At 35.2% G+C, this 21,369-nt stretch overlaps 1 protein-coding gene across 1 annotated transcript in view; it reads right to left on the bottom strand.

Annotated features, from left to right (window-relative positions):
* The window catches only part of LOC149772674 (uncharacterized), a 34,018-nt gene that overhangs the window by 11,757 nt on the left and 892 nt on the right, over positions 1-21,369 (bottom strand). The window contains exons 2-4 of the mRNA XM_089947509.1: positions 17,451-17,639; positions 6,977-7,197; positions 527-634 (exon numbers count right to left, since the gene is read on the bottom strand). Of these exons, the coding sequence (XP_089803635.1) occupies positions 527-634; positions 6,977-7,197; positions 17,451-17,634 (513 nt within the window). The 5' untranslated portion in view covers positions 17,635-17,639. The remainder of the gene's footprint in view (positions 1-526; positions 635-6,976; positions 7,198-17,450; positions 17,640-21,369) is intronic.

Raw genomic sequence — 21,369 nt, 5'->3', positions numbered from 1 at the left:
CTGACCAGTCCTAACACTAACCTCTTAATGCTGATCATCTAGCGAGGCAGATACAAAAAATACATAGCTGTAGTACCCGAATCAATCATCGTTAGAGATTCCTTTGTATTCCAAAATATTTATAAGACTGAATCATATTTGTTAAAAATTGTTGGAATTGGTCAAATCATATATTTTTTGACATCATTTTATTAACAAATGAAATGAACAATTTGATTGGATGTTAGGCAGCAGCATTTGATTTTGTGCTGAGCAATCAATTTAAATTTAACAGTGATACAGACAAACCACATGATTTTGTTGGGAGACCCAATTTTTAAGTCTGATTGTCCAGTGGCAACTCTGCTTTTAAATTTTTTTACACTCTTGCCCTGATAGTTCAGTTATGTCTTATCTGGTCAGAAAAAAAGAACTGGACGACCAGAAAAAATCACAGACTTTGGACTGGTAACTTCTTTTTGCACATCTGGAAATGGCAATAAAACCCAGGACTGCTAAAAGCAAGTTTGTAACAAATTCCCCATACCTTTGAAGAGATTGTGGAAGGCTGCTTCTGTTTCTTAGGAGACTCAGTTTTTATAGGTGGCCCAAATAAGTCTGCAAACTGGGCTTCTCCAGGGGGAAGCACAAGCACCTGCAATGGAAAATCAACAAAAGTAATAACAAGTATTCTGTTTAATCTGGTCTCTAATTTGTGAACAACATTATCCTTAAGCAAGAAAGAAACAGGACATCTTTAAATTTCAGGTTCAAACTTCAGGCATACAGTTATATTACTTTTAAATTTAAAACAGCAACTGATGTAGAAATATTTTTATTTTAACAACCTTTAATACAAAACCATGTTGGACCTCTACAGTTTAAACCACACGAGTCTGTGTCCACCATCATTTGAAATGTACGCAAATCAACAAAAAAATGAATGGATACTATTTTGCTCATTAATTATCAGCTTTGTTGCACAATTATATTCATGCCTGTGACTTTTACAACTCATCCAAGTAATTTTATATAAATATATAGTCACATTAAATGCTCAGAAGGTAGTTCACAAAATGGGCCGATTTTTTGGTAAAAGAAGTACAAATTTTCAAACAAGCACCGTAGTTAATCTGATCACACAAAAGCAAAAAAAAAAAAAAAAAAAAAAACAAAATAACTGAAATATGACATCATATTTGGCTATGAAAAAAATTATTCATTTTGTTTAGCTATTTTACTTAAAAGTGGTCCAAATTCAACAGTTATTTTCATATATCTATTGAATACATGTGCACGTGTTTTTGGATTTTTAATGTAGCCTTAACAATTTTAGTAACATCACTACGATGTCTGCAGTAAGGCTGTTAACAGCAATGTCTAGTACTGGGTCATCATGCTGCAGACATGTGGCATTAAGTCCCATCTAGTCACATTGTCCTGACACCAGGCCAATCAGTCCTAACACTAACCTCTTAATGCTGAGTGTTAAGAGAGACAGCTGCTAGTACCATTTTTAGAAGTTTTTGGTATGACTTGGCTGGGGTTCGAAACCTGCAACCTCCCGCATCCATTTTTATAAGTTATTTATAGAATATAAAGATATGCATAAAAAAGGAATTACTAGCATATTGTTTTGGTTACTGTATGTGAACCATGTGAAAAGCTACAATTTTTTTTAGATGCATTAGCACTCTCTGGTAGCTTGCATTTCTCTAATGATCATGTACTAATTATATCTAGACTGATGTTTTTGGATTCTGACATAAAACAGCAATTCTTAGGATAGGGTTAATATGGATTAGGAGAACTTAAATTCTGAGACTTTTCAATGACTTTTTAATGACCAGTTTTCAGTTTTCAAGTACTATTAGTATTTAGCACACTACCGTATATAGCCTGTTTGCGTATAAGCTGACCTCCAAACTGAACAGGTATAAACACTAAAAAGTGCATGACCCGCGTATAAGCCGACCTACAACTCCGAGTGATCTCAAGATGCACAAGGTAAGTTCTAAATGCATTTATTTAGGCAAAGTTATATTTTTAAAAAAATACATGTATACTTATCTTGAGGTTGCGTTCATGATTATTAAAAAGAAATGGTATAAACTTGTTTGAAAAGTAATTTATTTAATTTTCTGTTTTCTTATTGTTTCTGCCTAATTTAGACTTGTGTATAATTTGATCGAATGATGACAAGAATTTAGCAATCGCGAGTTGCTGCAACACTACCTCCGTGGTTGTTGTTGGGTTTAACGCCATTTTTCAGCACACAATAGGCTATGCATGTTGGCCAGTATTAATGGTGGAGGAAGAACCTGGGAAAACCCCGGAAAGAACCACCAACCCACGAGAAGCTACTGGTAAGCTTTCTCACATACCCACATTGGCTGAATCCTAGACTCGAACCACGCAGACAGAGATGAGACGGCAGTGATCCATAACAGAGAGCACTTGAGACCACTCGGCAACACTACCTCTCTCTTTTGACTCAATTATTGTTTGTTTATGCATTATTGCATTGGACATTTTATATGAGTGCACTGGTAGATACGTTTTGACTTTGCTTTGAAATTGTAAATACCTAACTCATTAAAATGTAATCCCAGTATGACAACACAATGAACAAACAATACGGTTTGATGCTAATACCGTAAAAGCTGAATTGTAGTTTGCTTTGGAGTAAGTGACCTTACATCATACCTGTCAACTTTCACGCTGGGAGGAAAAAAAAACTACCAATGTTTTGGGTCACACCATGCCTACCTCCCTATTTCATAATATCTTCTGATTTTTGCAGAGAACTCACGATTATTACATTATGTCTTTGATTTTCATTTCTTTTAAACAAGAAAAGTTCTACATGTTCTGTTGTATCACCTGTGAATTACTGTTGTGACAAAATAATTACTTTACTATAAAAAATTCTCTTCTTCACTAAACAGAATGTTAAGATTAAACATTATTCATGTAAATTGATTTATTTCACCTCTACATTAATACAAAAATACAAAAATAAATAAACCAGAACAAAAAAGTAAACCACAACAATAAAAACGTCCACAATTAATTTCAATCCCAAGAATGATCACTATGAATGCTTTAACTCCATCTGTTATAGCACCATTCCCACGGAAGAAACTTCAAGAGTGAACACCTGGCATTTTTATACCGTATATACCAACGATAATTACTATCGTTAAAGTAAAAGGAATGAATATACATACCTAGCAGCAAATGTGTCCTCAAAAATCTAATTCAAAATACATGTTTTATAATAAACAATACTAAATGCTTTATGAGTTGACAATAATGGAATAAGGTCAAAATATACCAAGTGGGGAAAATAGTTGCCACATGTATGTTACCACGATGATGGCTATTTTAGTACCTTTAGTTCAACAAAATTGGGAACCCTATATTTGCCAAACAATTGCTGGTGCTAGTGTAACACACAATAGTGTAGAACATAGTTTCTTTGAATTACGGCAGATGGCCAATCGTTTTCACAAAATAGCTGCATGGATAAGGATTAACTTTTAATTAGTCTCGCTGGCTTTCTTGCTTGTTTATTTAAGAATAATCTTCAGCTATTGTACAGCTGACCAGAATATGAAAGCAGGGCACATTCTGGGGAAAATTTAGGCATGTCACAAGGAGAAATGGCGAGTCTTTTTGCAAATTTCATGCATATTGGACCAGGAAGATCGATCAATATTTTGTGAAAACAAGGCTTTAAAAATGCCATGAAAAACCTTTAGATTTTAGGTCCGAATCTCTCTTTTTTTATTTAGTCTCCCTACTTGGCTTTTGAAAAGTTCATAGGTATGCCTTTGACCCCATTTTACAAAACTCCGTTAATCAATGCTAATATTAAGGAATAAAAGGTAATTACACATCAATGAACTTGTATAGTTACCGGTCAAAATTCCCTCTTATCACAAGCCAGTTTCAGGGTTTTAATGATTAACTGGCCTGTACTGTTGTCGTAAAATGAAATAAATTCACCGACTATCAACATAGGAGATGCCAAAACATCAAGCTTTCCACTGTGTGGAAAGTTATGATGTTTGTTCAGCTAAAACACAAAACTAAAATTGACTGATGTTGATCTTAGTTGAACTATGAGAATTTTAGCCTTCCTATTCGTGAACATGTAAATTACGATGTTTATGTGCCTTGTACAATTAAATATGCGTACCTTTTGAAAAATATTTCCTCAATTTGTAGGATCGTTTATATCACTGAAAATAAGTAACTCGTGAGTGCGTGATTCAACTTAAATGAAACGGCTATTAAGGACTAGCTGAAATGTTATCTGGAAGAATGCAATTTGGTCGAAACAATGAATAAAGCAAAATCTGCATCTAATATGTTTGGGAATAAGTAAGGATTTAAGTGATGCTTTACACTGTGTAAGTACTGTACATTACAGTTCAACATGGTCTCCCTGGTAAACTCAACCGGCCCGCAAATTATGAAGTCTGTATTTACCTTCATTTAACTTCGTGTTAGAGAAATCAGAAAATATGCACGTGCAAAATAATAACAAAATCAATTATAGTACTTTATAACAGTTTAATAATTGTCGGGTCACCAAAAGTTACTCTTTTTTTACATGCCTATGTCTTAGGACATGGAAAAAATGATTGTTTCGTGTCCCAAAATTTACAGCTGTTACAGTAGTCAACAAAAAGACCTATAAAATGTAAAGTTTAGACACTGGCCCGCAGATAAGCCGACCCCCCTTCTTCCAAACCTTTATTTTTTGCTAAATTATTTGTGTTATATGCGAGTATATATGGAACTTATAGTCACTAATTCAAATACAAGAATAAAAAATAAAATAAATCAAGATGTCAATAAAAGTAATGAAATACAGACCTGCCAACCCTAACAAGACCCTCTCAGTAAGGCAGTCAGATTTTTCAGTAAGTTAATACAGTTTTCAGCAAGGTGTAACACAAATCATTCGCTTCTATTGTCAAGCTGGAAAACAGTCATACATTCCAAAAGACATGTGATTCAAAACAGTGACAGCAGACATTGTATTCAACTCAAAGTTTGTAAAGTTTATTTCAACTACCTCCAGGACAGTTTGACAAACTCTACTTTATATCTCTAAACTTGATGTAATCCCTAAAAAATAAATTAGACTTCATGTGGGCCATGGAGACAGCAAACATCTTTCCTGCCATGTGACATAATCAAATAAACACATGATGTCCACTAAATGTAAATGTTGCCCTTCCTGCTTTCTTCACCAAGAATTTGAATATTCCCTTTTATTCTTCTGCACTATTAAAACTTTTATAAAACTTTTTCAGGGCTTTATTGCCCCTTTTGTCCTGGCATGTTACTTGTTGGATGCTATTTTTAAAACAATAAGCAACAGCTTGATCAATCATGCAGATGTTTGGCATCACAAAATACACAAAGTCCAAAGCATCTGAGGTATTCTGGTAAAGTTAGTCTGGTTCCATGACTAATTCCTCATAATCTAATTAAACACAGACAAGCTAGTATCTAGGTTTTAGCAAAAAACAATCGTATTTCCACAATTTATACTTTAATTCCTTATTTTAATTATTAATTATCAATTAATACAAGACTTAAGTCATAATCATAAGGGTTGGCAGGTCTGGAAAAATGAAAGGAAAATGATAATAAATCTATTGCGACTGGACCAAAATATTAAATACTATGTTTTTTATACCCCTGCACATTACCCTTTAAAAAGATATCCCCAAACCTGTGCTGATACTGATGGACTATTTATGGGTTTGATATCACCTGTTCATTAGACTGCAATTGCTTGCAACATGCCACCCAAACAAGGACACCACTCTTGGTCATTGAATTTGTGAAAGCCACTGACAAATTTGATACTGACTTTTATGATGCAGATGACAGCATTGTTAAATGAAATTTGCACTGACCATATGAAGGTTGACATTGTAACAGCAGACTCATTTGTTTTCATTATTATTTCCAAATGATTCTTTCCTTTTGTATGGCTACTTCAGGACGCAATGTCTATTCCAGCAGTATCAATGTTTTTCTTGCAGACTGCGCAAAGTGCTCTAGGTTTCAAAGTTGCCTCAGCTACTTAGTAATGCCTGTGCCTTGCAGCCAGCTATTCATGAATGTGAACTTTCCAGTTATTTTGTGCACATGTGTTTTGGATTTTTAATGTAGCTTTCACAATCTATCAGTCATATTGCTATGACGTCTGAAGTGTGGCAGTTTATAGTGATGTCTAGCACTGGGGCATCATGCCACAGACATATAGCATGATGTCCCACCCAACTACATTATCCTGACACCAGGCCATCAAGTCCTAAGACTAACCTCTTAATGCTGAGCACCTAGCAAGGCAGCCATTAATACCATTTTTATACGTCTCTGGTATGACTTGGCCGGGGTTCAAACCAGCGACCTGCCACATCCAAGGCAGATGCTCTAACCACTTGGCCACTGGAATGGTCCCAGTTATTTTGCAATGATCACTTGTTAAAAAGACTGCTGCTGACAAACCATCCTTGCATGGCAAAAACATATGAAGTATTAGAGTGCACATGTTAATTACATCATGTGAAAGGGACACTATGCACAATGACTGATTACTTCCTGTGGCTTATGATACTAACAGATAGTTAGCAGATGATGAAAAAATCAAACTAGATCAATGTAAAATAAATTACTCAACATCAAAATTTTCCATCATATTTTATATTTAAGCAAAATCTCTCAAATTCAAAGACTTTCAATAACCTAAGTGAAATAAAATCAAGGACTTTCAAGGTCTTGAAATGAGGTGTTCTTTCTGAATGACTTTCAGTGATCCTTAATGACCATGTCAACCTTGCAGGAAATAACCAGTATTACAGACAAAGCACATATCAATTTGAGAGATATTCTTCTTATCAGCACATGAATATTCTTCTCCAGCATCAAAAGAAAAATAATTACAGGTCAACTTATTCTTACATACCCCTCCAGCTTTGATAAGCTTTTTCTTAAATTCATCTGTTGGGTTTTGGAAGGTCAATTTTTCACACCGAACATGATTAACTGGCTCATGCATCTGCAGAAAGAGATCATAGTTGAACTTGATCTTCCGTGGCTCCTCCTTGTTTTTAAAGTAGATCTCAATCGGCAGACCAAAGCCAGCATATCCCACCTCAGACACATGGTAAGGAGGTTCCTTCACCACTGGAAAAGATTGAATGAAAAACTACAGTTAGGGTTAAACTACATCTGAAAAATTTGAGTGCTTTTGCACTTTTGTAGAGAAATTTCTGCAGTTTTTATTACTGGATTCAAAATCAGATCTGCTTATCAAACACAAAAAATGATATTTTCTTATTCTTTTATTTTTATTGGCGCAAACTTTGCAGGTTCTCAAACAATAATACCACAAATGGCACATGATATGCCCGTCTTGTGACCATTCCCATACCAATGACTCTGACAGCTATGACTTGACACTAGTAATCTAAGGTACAGACCTGGCCAGAGTTTCATCTGAATATATGTAGGGTTTAGGGGTAAAAAAAGTTGCCCTTGCATTATCCTTTTTTTTGCCCTGACCTTGAGGCAGGGAAAATCACTGAATATGCAAGACACTGTCAAGTCGAGGCAAATGAAAAATGAAAAAACAGCTCAAGATTTATTAAAATGCATTCATTGGTTTAACAGCTATACCTACACATGGATGGAGGTCACTGATTTATATTTTCCATTCAGGCAGGCGGTGTGACCACAGTTTGTAACATGTTGCCTGTCTGTGAAAATAACTGGCTAAAGCTTTATTAAAATATCTTAAAAATGTTCGCAGAATTACATTTTCCCTCACTACGACCTTGATGTTTATGCAGGGGGCATAATTACAGCGTGCCACATACTGTTTACACATGATGCATACTTGGCTAAAATTTCATTAAAAATCTTGATTTGTTCAAAAGATATAATCAAAACATGGTTACAGTTCACAGAACTTCAATGGCTAGATAGGATGTATACTTACACAAAGTTTCAACAAAACATTTCCAATTATTATAGCATTATGTGCCAGAAAAGGAACCATGCAATAACTAAAATATGGGCATATAAAAATGATACTTTAATTTCAAGACTGGGCATGGGAACCCTACTATTTCCACTGAAAGATTTATTTAACATTAAATGTATGATTTACAGCAATCACATAACATCATAAATATAAGTATCCTATGAATAATGATCCAGTTACATAGTATCATAAATATCAGTATCCCAGGAGTAATGATCCACTTATATATCACAATTATAGTATCCCATGAGTAATGATCCACTTATATAATATCACAATTATAGTATCCCATGAGTAATGATCCAGTTACATAATATCACAACCAGTATTCCATGAGTAATGATCCAATTACATAATATCACAAACATCAGTATTCCATGAGTAATGATCCAGTTACATATCACAACCAGTATTCCATGAGTAATGATCCAATTACATAATCACTAAAACATCAGTATCCCATGAGTAATGATCCAATTACATAATATCACAATCAGTATTCCATGAGTAATGATCCAGTTACATAATATTACAACCAGTATTCCATGAGTAAAGATCCAATTACAAAATCACCAAAACATCAGTATCCCATGAGTAATAATCCAATTACTAATCATAAATATCAGTATTCCATGAGTAATGATCCAGTTATATATCATAAATAACAGTATCCCATGAGTGATCATCCAATTACATAATCACCAAAACACCAACATCGAATGAGTAATGATCCAATTACATATCATAAATATCAATATCTCATGAGTAATGATTCAGTTACAAAATATCATAAATATCAAAATCCCATGAGTAATGGGTTATATATCACAATCATCAGCATCCCATGAGTAATGATCCAGTTACTTAATATCATCAGCATCCCATGAGTAATTAATCATCAAGTCAACATATTTTAAAATTCATTCACTGAACATGATTAATGTCAGATAATTTTGTACAATGGATTATGCGAATATAACCAAATATTGAGTAGCTGTCTGTGTGAGTGCATCATTTTACTTTATTGAATATCATGACAATCTGACATTATAATTACACGAGAACGCTAGTAGTATCTGTAAACTATGGAAATGTTAGTTGTGATAGAACCAAAAATATTCTCCACATGCTGGTGTATATGATAATGAATTAATGGAGAAAACTAATTACACTAATTACAAAAAGGTGACTGCTCATTCTAACCATTTTAAACATGTAACAAGAGTCCAAAGCTGGACTGATATTCACAAGAAATCCAAGATAAGACTGTTTCTTCATTTTACTTGCTGTGTGTTAAAACCAACTCTAATCTCTTTGAGTGACAAAAATATTTTAAAATTGGCCACTGTGGTGACCATATTGGACTTAATCAGCACTATTTTCAGCACTATTTTCATTAGGGACCAGCTAGAGATTATCCATTCAGAAGCAGCAGTGAAAAGAAGACTTTCAAAATAGTATATCATGGCAGCTATACTGGATGTAAAATAAACACCATTTTTATTTTGGAGCAACTCGATATCACAAGTCTTTTCTGAAATCTCCATGTTGATCTGGCATTCCATTCTGGAGAAGTAGCAACAAGAAGATACACAAGATGGTGGCCATACTGGATTTTAGATTGATGTCCTTATAATTTACGATGAACAATATATCATACGAAGTCTTGTGCTGAATATCCCATGTCTGATATGAATTTCTGTTTAGAGTGTGCAGATGCAACAAGATTTTCAAGACAGCTGCCATGGTGGCCATATCAGACATCAGATCAGCACCGTTATCATTAAGAACAAGTAGACAATCATAAGAAGTCTTTTTGTCACAATTCCATGCAGATACGACCATCAATCTATGGGGAGTCTTGATAACATAATTTTCAAGATTGTTGCCATGTTGGCCATTTTGGATATCAGATCAGCAGCATTTTCGTTTAAGATATCCTCTGCTTTAAAGCCCATGCCAATATAGTATTCCATCCAGGAATAATACAATTTTTAAGATGGCTGCTGTGGTGGCCATATTGAATGTTGGATCAGCAACATTTTCATTTAGATCCAATAGACATAATAAGAAAATTTCTGCTCAAAAGCCACTGATGATTCGACTGTGACCAGTGGAGCAAAAGACTACGTGTTTCAGCATCTGGTGCTGTTGTAGATTATGCCAATCAGATTTCAGATTACTTATTACTCTACAATATAGCTTTATTAATGAACTCACCAAAGAATACAGTATAATTTTACCTATTGTTCAGTGTTTTATCTACAAATGGCTTCATGTAATGCAAAAAACAGTGAATCAAAATCCAAACCTATGAGTCTTATTCAAGCCAATGACAATTATATCGTTTAATTACATGACAAAAATATTAGTTATATAATGTAACTAAAGCCAAGGCATGTTTTCTAAATATTTTTACACAAGAAAACATTACACTAGGTAGCAGTGACTAGAATGTATTAATCTGACTAGCAGGCAGAGAAGAGCGTATCCCACACATCATGCAATGTTTTCAATGAGGAAGTCTTCTGAATGTAACTCTGACTCAGTAAACTGTTCACAGTTTAACAAATCTTTCATGTTTTTAAGTTCAAAGATTCTTATCTCTTCTGTTTTATTCCATTTCTTTAAAATTTCCTCAAAACAAGGTAATTCTGTCTTCCCCATCAATCTTGATAAGCATCAGATTTCTTTGCTTCTCAATCCAAAACCTATTCCTAAAGGTGGTTAAGATCCTGTTCTGGACCAAGAATCGACTTGACTTCTTTTTGAAAATGTAACCAGCTGTATGTTTTCAACCACTGGTGCACAAAATGTTGTTGTTGTTGTTGTTGTTGTGGGGTTTAACGCCATTTTTCAGCACATGGTAGGCTATATATGGCGGCCAGTATTAATGGTGGAGGAAGAACCTGGGAAAACCCCAGAAAGAACCACCGACCCACGAGAAGCTACTGGCATGCTTTCTCACATACCTACATTGGCTGAATCTGAGACTCGAACCGCGCAGACAGAGGTGAGATGGCAGTGATCCGTAACGGAGAACGCTTTAGACCACTCGGCCACGTGCACAAAATGATGTTTAATCTTACGAGTAACCGTTACCTCATCTTTGGATGATGATGGCTCCACTGGTTCGATAACATTACTGTTATCATTTGTCAGTCGTAAATGGGGTCTGAAAGATAATTTCATTTGTTTCAGATCTATTTTAATTTATTTTTGCCTTTGATGCCATTTTCAGTCAAATGCTGACGGTATACTGAAACAATGTAGTCCGAGTTTCCTCTGACCCTTGCCACCCCCTTTTTTATATTTGGACGGTTATGGTGGGGTGTAGGGTCAGAGTCCATTCCCTATCAAAAAGTTGGAATTTGCCAACACCATTTGGTGTCAGCATGGGGTAGCCACTTACTAGCTGGCCCAGCAAACTTGAACAACCATACATTGAGATATACCTGCATGAAATTGATAGGAATATGATTTATTTTCTCCGAAATTGTGATCATAGCATTCGTTATGTATTTAATCCACTGACAGACAAGACTAAAGTACATTGTTGCTGAAATTTGACCTGGATCTGGCCATTTGCATTCCTAGTCATGTGGCTACACAACTTTCGCAACCTACATGTCAATGACATCAAGGGTCATGCAGTCACGTGATATCAACAATAAACCATTTCTAGTGTTGCTGTAGGAAAACATATTGAACATATAAATGAAAGTCATGTAATTTTTATAGAAAAATGAAGAAAGAAAAAACTTCCCAAAATATTTATTGTGAAAACGACGACTGAAAATCTGTAGATGTTGCAGCAATTTGAAGAAAACCAGATTCAATATGCAGAGTTGTGACCTAGCCATTAAATTAGACCAAACCTTTGTTTTGTGTTAATCAAAGAAACGACAGTGAAGTGTGTCAATTTACATACCGGTGACAATTTCTGTGCATCAAATCGGAAAAGTTTGCATATCTGACGCATGATGCATGTGTAGATAAAACACTGACTGTTATAGCTATGCAATGTTATTGTTACAGACCTTGCAAGGAGTGATTGTTCCAAACCTACTTTGTTTGCATTTCAATAAAAAATTCTACCCCATTAATTCTTCACCCAATTAATGACTACAGCATTCATACACTGATTTTAACATTCAATATTGAACATTAAGATTGGTTCTTTGCTGGATTTGTTATCACACAATCTCAGCATCCTTTGAACATTTCATTGATATTGTTAAAAATTATGGGATAAAGATCCCACTGGTGTTATGCTGAACAAAAATAAATAACAGTTAAAAAATAAATATGAGAAACTAATCCATTCATATGGAAATAATCAGGTGTGTGAAAATTATGAAAAACAGGCAATTTAAATGAACCATGACAGTTTTGGAAATGACTCATGTTTGCTCAGCCCCAGTTCGAAAGTCATGTATAAACTAAGGTATAATGTCTAAACATTGCCGCAGGATAGAGTTAATCTCTTATGCAAGGTTACCATGACCAGAGAGAAGATCTGGCATCTTGAATTGGCACAGGCATTAGATCGAGCGACTTCCCACCTATGTGTTACAGATTAGTCCTTAGATCAGAGGAACCCGCATGGGAAACGGTGCGTGTTCTAAGTCCATCCACAGGTGGACAGACAGTGAGAAGGAAGTTGTCAGCTAAGTTTGATTGGATCGGGCCAAAGCTACACCCAATCAGAATTGTGATAACAATTTCAATCAGAATTATAACTTCTAACTAGCAAGAGAAAAATTTAGTCTCACCTAGAATGATTGCTGAGCAATAAAGGGTTACTCTGAGAAAGTCACTCATAATTTGGCAGTAAAACTTAGGAGACTCTAAAGAAAGACAAAGCTTTGTAAGGAAGTTTTTGGGGGTACAGATTTTCTGGTTCAGTTAAGACCCGAGTCTCAAAAAGGGGAGACGGAAGTGAGTAGCAGAGCAGTCAGAGTTGACAAGTATAGTCAGTGGAAAGAGTCAAGGAGGAGGAGGAAAAGGAGCTGAGGAGGAGAAAGTGGAGAAGGAGGTGTATAGAGAAGTCAAGGAGGATAAGGAATTTGGAGAAAGTTGGGAGGAAGAGGAGAAGGATTTGGAGGAATAGGAGAGAATACACAGATGAGTAGAATATAAGGACAGGTGGAAATCTATCTCACATTACTAATCTAATGATGCAATAGACTATCACTGGGTTAAGCGGAAGGAGAGTACTTGGGAAATTTGAAGCACTTGACTATTGAATCATTATTAAACTGCTATTCGTTGAATCTCACTCTTTTGTATATGCAATCATTTAACCATCGGTATTGCTGACTGGGGGCTCGGAGCTTTACATCTATCTTTCACTAATTTAACTTCCAACCAAAATTGAGCCTAGGTGGGACTTCTACAATAATTTAAATAAAATATTGGGAGCACCCCACCCCAACCGTAACACACCTACCACAGTGAGGGCATAACAACACCATCACACCACAATGACTAACTGACATGAACTGTATGATATACAAATGACATCAAAATGTATGTTTATTTCAGACTTGACACAGACAGGAATGAGATCTTGATTCATTTCATCATCACCAGGACAGTCACAAAAAATTTGTCCTTTGCCCATCCCACTGTAAACTGATCCTTGTTGACTACCAGTTCAAGCAGTAATAAGACCTTCTTAGTAAGGCAGTCATTATTTTCACTTAAGCTCGACCAGTTTTCAGTAAGGCATAACGAAAATCATGTACTGCTATTGTGACCACTCCGGTGGCCTAATGGTTAGAGCGTCCGCCTTGGATGCAGGAGGTTGTGGGTTCGATCCCCGGCTTAGTCATATCAAAGACTTACAAAAATGGTACTAACAGTTGCCTCGCTTGGCGCTCAACATTAAGAGGTTAGTCTTAGGACTGGTCAGCCTGGTGTCAGGATAATGTGACTGAGTGGGACATCATGCTACATGTCTGAGTTATAATGCTCCAGTGCTAGACATCACTATAAACTGTCACAATGCCGACATCGTAGCAATATAACTGAAAAATTGTTAAAGCTACATTAAAAATCCAAATTACACACACACACACACACTATTGCAAAGCTGGAAAACAAGCATTTCATAGATTCAAAAGTTATATTTAGCAGTGACAGTAAACATTATGTTCAGTTTAAAAGTTTGTACTCTTAGACCGTAATTACCTCGAGTTCAGTTTCACAAACTCAAGTTCCAAACCCTATGGAGCTCAATGGCTTCTTGCTATTTCTCAACAGGTTGTAATGCTTGGAAGTTTTAAAAATTTCAGATCATGATGGTATTTATATCTCCCACCATGGGACACTAAAATCAAAACATGTCCAATAAACATGATTGTTGCACTTTCTGCTCCCCTCCAAGAATCTGAATATTCCTTATTGACTCTTCTGTACTTACTACTGACACTTCTGAGACCCTTATTTTCTCTTTGGTCTTGAATATGTATCATTTGTTGGATGCCATTTATTGAAAACTTAATAATCTACAATTTCATCATGCACACATTTTGCATGAAAAAATAAGTGCAATTTAACCCTTTACCTCGTAGAGCAAAGTTACCCAGTGCAGTGCACTATAAATAGAACACCTGTTACCTATTCGACTCCATATGCATAGGCCTGCCTGTTAACTGTTAAGCAATGTAGTGTACATTACGTTTAACAGCAATTTTAACCATTTTACATTTTTGGTACACATCTATTATGTGTGTTAAAATTTAAGAGTAAAGTCCGATTGTTATAGCTGTGTAATTATTTTTCACGGAAGAATTTTTTATGTGCTTTAAAATCTTGAGAGAACTCGTTCACCATCAAGTCAGTGAAGCCGCATGGCCAACCATAGCTGCCATTTCTCATACTCTAAATTTTCAAGTTTTTTGTCTGCATCTACATCACTAAGTCATCTGAATTTGATAATTTATAAAAACTAATTGCTGCCTATATCAATATCAGAGCCTTTACTTAAGTTATTGAAGCTTTCATAGTTGTGATTCTAATCATGAAAACTTCGTAATTACTGAATGAAATCTGCGACCTCCATTTTGGAGAGTGGAGATTACGACCCAGTTACTTTAAATAGCAGATTTCGACCAGAGCATAAACAGTGACCACATGATCTGATGTAATTGTCATTCGCAGAAATGAATGCAGTATCTAATAGGGTGTTTTCCCCGAATATGGCGCTATGAAGACCCGCTTAAAATGGCTGATGTTTACAGCAGGCGTCAAAAGGCACTTCCATGCAAATGGAGTAGAGGCGTCAAAAGACACTTGCATGAGGTAAAGGTTTAAATGAAATCCTGTAAAGTTAATATGGTTCCTGACCTATGAAATCCTGTAAAGTTAATATGGTTCCTGACCTACTCCACAAGTTTTAATATGAACCCATGTCTAAATCAAACATCGACAAACCAGTATCAGGATTTTACTGCAAAAATCACAGTTATGTACATATGATTTAATTTCTGTATCTGATTTAATTGTTTGTAAGTTTTAAAATCTTTCCATTTTTTTTTATTTCATTATATGTCAAAATAATGAAGTTCTGTTTATTAGGAACTTTTCCCAGAAAATAGTTTGACTGTGACTATTCATTTTAATAAACACATATGGCTGACCTGGTTCTCAACCTTATTTCAAAATTAGTATCAGCCACGTGAACAAGCTATTTTTTAAATTTATTTTGATTGTGGGACTTACAAGAGTGAGATCAAGGCTGCATTAAATATGTGGCCCTAGACTTGTAAATAGTTTTTAGTGAAGTAAACAACTTTTATTCTTGGAGTAAAATGATTGGTTCTAATCAAGGACATGCAGGGGCTACATGATTTTTTACATGTAAACATGACCAAGTGGGGATAAAATTCAAGTTTTAAACCATCGTTTGAGAGAAATAGTGAAAGTCTGGGCTTAAACACGCTTGATGTCAAGTCGTTTTCTTCTCTTGTAGCCAGTTTTTGAGTTAACCCATTACCTCATACAACCGTCTTTGGACGCCTCTACAAAAGTCGCATCGAAGCGACTTTTGACGCTTCTACAAAAGTCCCATAGAAGTGCCTTTTGACGTCTGCTGTAAACATCAGCCATTTTAAGCCGGTTTTCGTAGCGCCACCTTCGGGGAAAACCCCTTATTAGATACTACATTCATTTCTGTGAATGACAATTACGTCAGATCACGTGGTCACTGTTTATGTACTGGTCGATATCTGCTATTTAAAGTAACTGGGTCGTAATCTCCACTCTCCAAAATGGCTGTCGCGGATTTCATTCAGTACTTACGAAGTTTTCATGATTAGAATCACAACTATGAAAAATTCAATAACCTAGGTAAAGGCTCTGATATTGATATAGGCTGCAATTAGTTTTTATAAATTATCAAATTTAGATGACTTAGTGATGTAGACACAGATGAAAAACTTGTAAATTTCGAGTATGAGAAATGGCAGCTCTACGGTTGGTCACACGGCCTCACTGACATGATGGTGAACGAATTCTCTCCAGATTTTAAAGCACATAACAAATTCTTCCGTGATAAATAATTACACAGCTATAACAATCGGACTTTACTCTTAAATTGTTCCACATGTAATAGATGTGTACCAAAAATGTAAAATGGTTAAAATTGCTGTTAAACGTAACATACACTACATTGCTTAATAGTTCACAGGCAAGCTATGCGTATGCGGTCGACTAGGTAACCTGTGTTCTATGTATAGCGAGCTGCACTTTGTCACTATGCTCTATGAGGTAAAGGGTTAATGTTAATTTTCTTCAGATTATTTAGGTTCTAAAAGGATTACTTCATTTCTCTGGAAATATTTTGTGCTCATACAGAATTCTTGAACAAAGACATTTCATAAAAATTTCCAAAAACCCAAAACCGGAGTGATATTTCTTGTTTCTACAAGGAATTGTAGACTTCAACACAGTACTGGTTAGAACATACGTCATTGCCTTCCATCTTGGATTCTTCATCTGGACTTGAACTTGAATTCATTAGAACATTTTATTATGACTTCTAAAATTGTATTCGTGGATTATTCCTGAATTATTTTTGGATTTGCTTCTTGAAACTTAAGTTATTTTTTTTATTTTTACAGTATTTTTCCAGGGAAATATTATATATTTCAAAGCTTGTTGTTTTCACTTTCTTTTGTTACTGTTTATTCGAGCCTAAACACATAACATAAGAATCACATTTCCATAAATTTTGCTGATATTCATTAAGTCTGTATTTTAAGGGTCATTTTCGTAAGACTTATGGTTAAGTTGTAAGGGTTGGCAGGTCTGAAGCCACTGGGATTCTCCATACGATGTAAAACGAAAAAAATAATGTAAATTTTTAGATTGTTTGATGAATACAAACCTCTACGAGGATTAACAAAGGTATCATGCAGATGAAACACCACCTTCTCCACAAAGTGAGCTATGTTGAAACCTTCTGGTGCTCGGACATATACCGTCCAGTCATGTGTAAACCCCTCCTTCGTTGGTTTGGCTCTCAGGCTTGCCCTGTGGCCGAGTTCAATCTTTACTTGAACACACTGCATTATATCTGAAAAATGTTAGAAAAATAATTTCATCAGATTCTGAGTTTACACTGAACAGTGCTGTGCATTCTTTTTGGTGTAGCGATATACATTCACGTCACTAACTGTAGCACCAATATGCATAATAAGGGGTTGTAACTTCAATTCAGTATCCACACAAGCAGTATCCAAATGAGCTAAATCAAAACTCTTAAACCACTGGACACCTGTCCAAACCACTCCAATCATAGACCTGTATCTCAAAACTTCTAACTTCAATATTACAAGCTATATTGGGAGGTGTATAACATCCAATAATGAATGCACTGATGCCTTACATCAATTTTCACTCTTTTTCTTGAAAAACTCTGATGCTAATGGTGATAATTTAATGAGAAAAGTTGATCGATCGCACAAATAAAATCTAACATAAACACCTGTGGGTCACTGCTACTAAATATATTTGGTGTGTGTGTGTATGATTTGGATATTTAAAAGAGCTTTAACAATCTTTCAGTCATATCGCATAATGTCTGCAGTGTGACAGTTTATAGTGATGTCAAGCACTGGGGCATCATGTCACTGACACATAGCATTATGTCCCACCCAGTCCCATTATCCTGATACTAGCCCAACCTGTCCTAACACTAACCTCTTAATGCTGAGTACCTAGTGAGGTAGCTGTTAATATATTTGATTAATGCAACATCAATGCTCCAGAGTAATATCTATTTGTATGCTTGTTATTACAGATTAACCTGTTCAGAAAAGTCAAAAGAGCCACCTTATACGCGTAGGCAATATATCCAATTAAAAGGATGAAACATGTTTACCTTTATGAGCAGATCCCATAGTAACAAGACTTCCCATTTTCTATAACATTTCTCAGATACAGAGGTAATAACAAATACATGTATTGTGATTGTCTACTATTTTTTATATACTTGCCAAACTGTTGAGAAGGAGGGACTCCACATATAATTTTTGATTCTGATTTTTCTGGATTTCATTTTTGTGATCCAATATTGTGTCACTACAGGGCTAGATGTCCTTGCTATGAAGGTGTCTGCAATGGCAGGTGTCATTGTAATTGTTGTATTTTGCTCATACCACACAGTTGCAACTTTTGTTAGATATTTAGTTCTTCACTTTTTGCAACAATTAGCTTTACTTTCAATATATCAGAAAGTTCATTTAAAACATCATTATGCAACCATGTGCTAATACCAACACTGAATATTGTAGTGAATGTTTTTCATATCAGGATTTGACCGATGCAATATTTTTATTGTGGATTTTATTACACAAAGGTAACCAAAATGTAATTTGTCAATATACAAGTGTATTTCACACTGGTTTTGTCTTCATGTACTCATAATTTCCATTGTTTGTTTTCTCAAAGTGTAAATGCTATTCACTGACAACAGGTCACCCCTTACTGACGAATTTAACTTGTATCTTTCTTCAGCCCCCCCCCCCCCAAACACTTATCTCAACATCCGCCTATGCTGACAATATTTCCTCGGGCCCAAGGATATCGACATAAATGGGTAGGACTGTACAAGTGGTTTCAAACACATTTGTACCAGCAAGAAGATCGTGCATTACATTATGGAATTTTGGATAAAAATGTTGATGCATTCAAATTTTACTGTAGATTTTTTTTAAAAAAAACAAGCTTTATTTAAAAAAGGAGTGAAATTTATTTTGAGAAACAAAATTGCTGAAACTGGGTTTTATTCAATTGTTATTGTAGTTACAAATACTGATTCTGTGATTACACTAAGTTACAGCAAGTTTCTGCTCATCATTAAAACGATGTCTTAGAGAGCCAATTTTGGAATTTTTAAGTTCACTTTAAACTTTGAAACTCACTCCTCTTTAACAAACTCTATCTGTGAAACTAATCCTTTTATGCATTTGTTAATTTGTTACTTTGCTGATCAAATTTACTAAGGCGTATGATAAACTACTGATTGATCACTTTTTGGTAACAAGCATAATCACTAAAAACAAATTAAATGATAAAAGTGAAACATGAATTTCATTTGACAAGGCTTATTTAATTGACAGTTATTTCTTACAGTATTGCCACCAGTAGACATTACTCACACTTTCAGTAACCTATTTTTTTTTTTTGCTTATTGTGATTTACTGTGTATTGAGAAAATTAATTTTGCAAGAAAATCAAGAGATTTCTTATTAAATTTGTACATTTGTGTTTCTAAATTTCTGGCCACTACCATTTTTGACCATGAAACAAGTTATATATCAAGGTTTCAATTATCAATTTTGATGGTTATTTTCATCACATTCAAGAAGTAGGGATCAATCTGTTTGTTATTTTCAAGAAGAAAAAGTAGCATCCATGCCCGACTCCTCATTATATGCGAGTTTGTGAATTATTAAAGGAGGGTGTACTGATTTTTAAAGAGTTAAAGAATATGTACTCATACCATCACTTTGAAATAAAAAATACCCAGTAATCTGGTGGCCTAGTGGTTAAAGCATCTGCCTTGGATGCAGTAGGTTGTGGGTTCGAACCCCAGCTGAGTCTTACCAAAGACTTATAAAAATGGTACTAACAGCTGCCTCGCTAGGCACTCAGCATTAAGAGGTTAGTGTTAGGACTGGTCATCCTGGTATCAGGATAATGTAACTGGGTGGGACATCATGCTATATGTCTGTGGCATGATGCTCCAGTGCTAGACATCACTATAAACTGCCACACTGCAGACATCGTAACGATGACTGAAAATTTTTTAAAGCTACGATAAGAATCCTAATGACACATACACAATCTTGTTTTATAAAGAGTTAAAGAATATGTACTCATACCATCACTTTGAAATGAAAAGTACCCAGAAATCCAGAGCAAATTTTGAAGTTGAAAGGGTATTTAGGTAATTAAAAATTGCGAACCCTTCCATCGTAACAATTTAAATTAAAACCTACATTTAAAAATTAAGAATTATCAATAATGATTTTTTATTTATCTTGGGTGACCTTTATTTGTGAAACTAAGAAGAATCAGCATCTCCTGTTACTACACCTATTAAAAATCGTTAACATCAAAATGTCCATGTTACTTTTTGGGATCCCTGACATGAATCAGGTCTGAAATTATAAAAATGTACTAATATGGTGGATTTATAGTTTTTAAGTCAGTAAAAGTGTGTGGGACTACTAACTGCCTTGGGGGGGTAGGTGTCTCTCAGGGAACTGTGCTAAGACAACTCCTTTTCCTTTGCCACATTAATGGCCTTCCAGACTGTGAAATCTCAGGTCAGGCTCTTTGCAGATGACTGTCTCCTTTACAGATCAATTCAAAACCAGAGTGACCACCATACCCTCCAGAATGCTCACAGCCCTTGAAAAATGGGTATCTGATTTTGGTATGACTTTCAATGCCACTAAATGCTACCTCATGTGTATGACCAGTAAAATATCAAAATCGTCTACTTCTACACCTTAAATAACCACATGCTACAACATGTAGGTGAAAACCCTTATCTTGGACTAACTAACTGAGGACTTCAAGTGGGAATCGCATATTATTAAATTGACCAAGAAAGCAAACACTACACTAGCATTTCTAAAAAGAAACCTCAGACACTGTCTGCAGCCATGTAGATGTACTGCATATCTAGCACTAGTCAGATCCGTGTTAGAGTATGGTTGTGTTGCCTGTGATCCATACTAGATTAAGGATATTGATATACACGAGAATGTTCAACACCTGGCAGCAAGATTTAT

Source organism: Sinohyriopsis cumingii, unplaced genomic scaffold (assembly GCF_028554795.1).
Source record: "Sinohyriopsis cumingii isolate HCF-2022 unplaced genomic scaffold, ASM2855479v2 utg001292l, whole genome shotgun sequence".
NCBI lineage: Eukaryota > Metazoa > Mollusca > Bivalvia > Unionida > Unionidae > Sinohyriopsis > Sinohyriopsis cumingii.
Note: the sequence above shows the minus strand (reverse complement) of the source record. Positions and strands in the feature narration are given on the sequence as shown.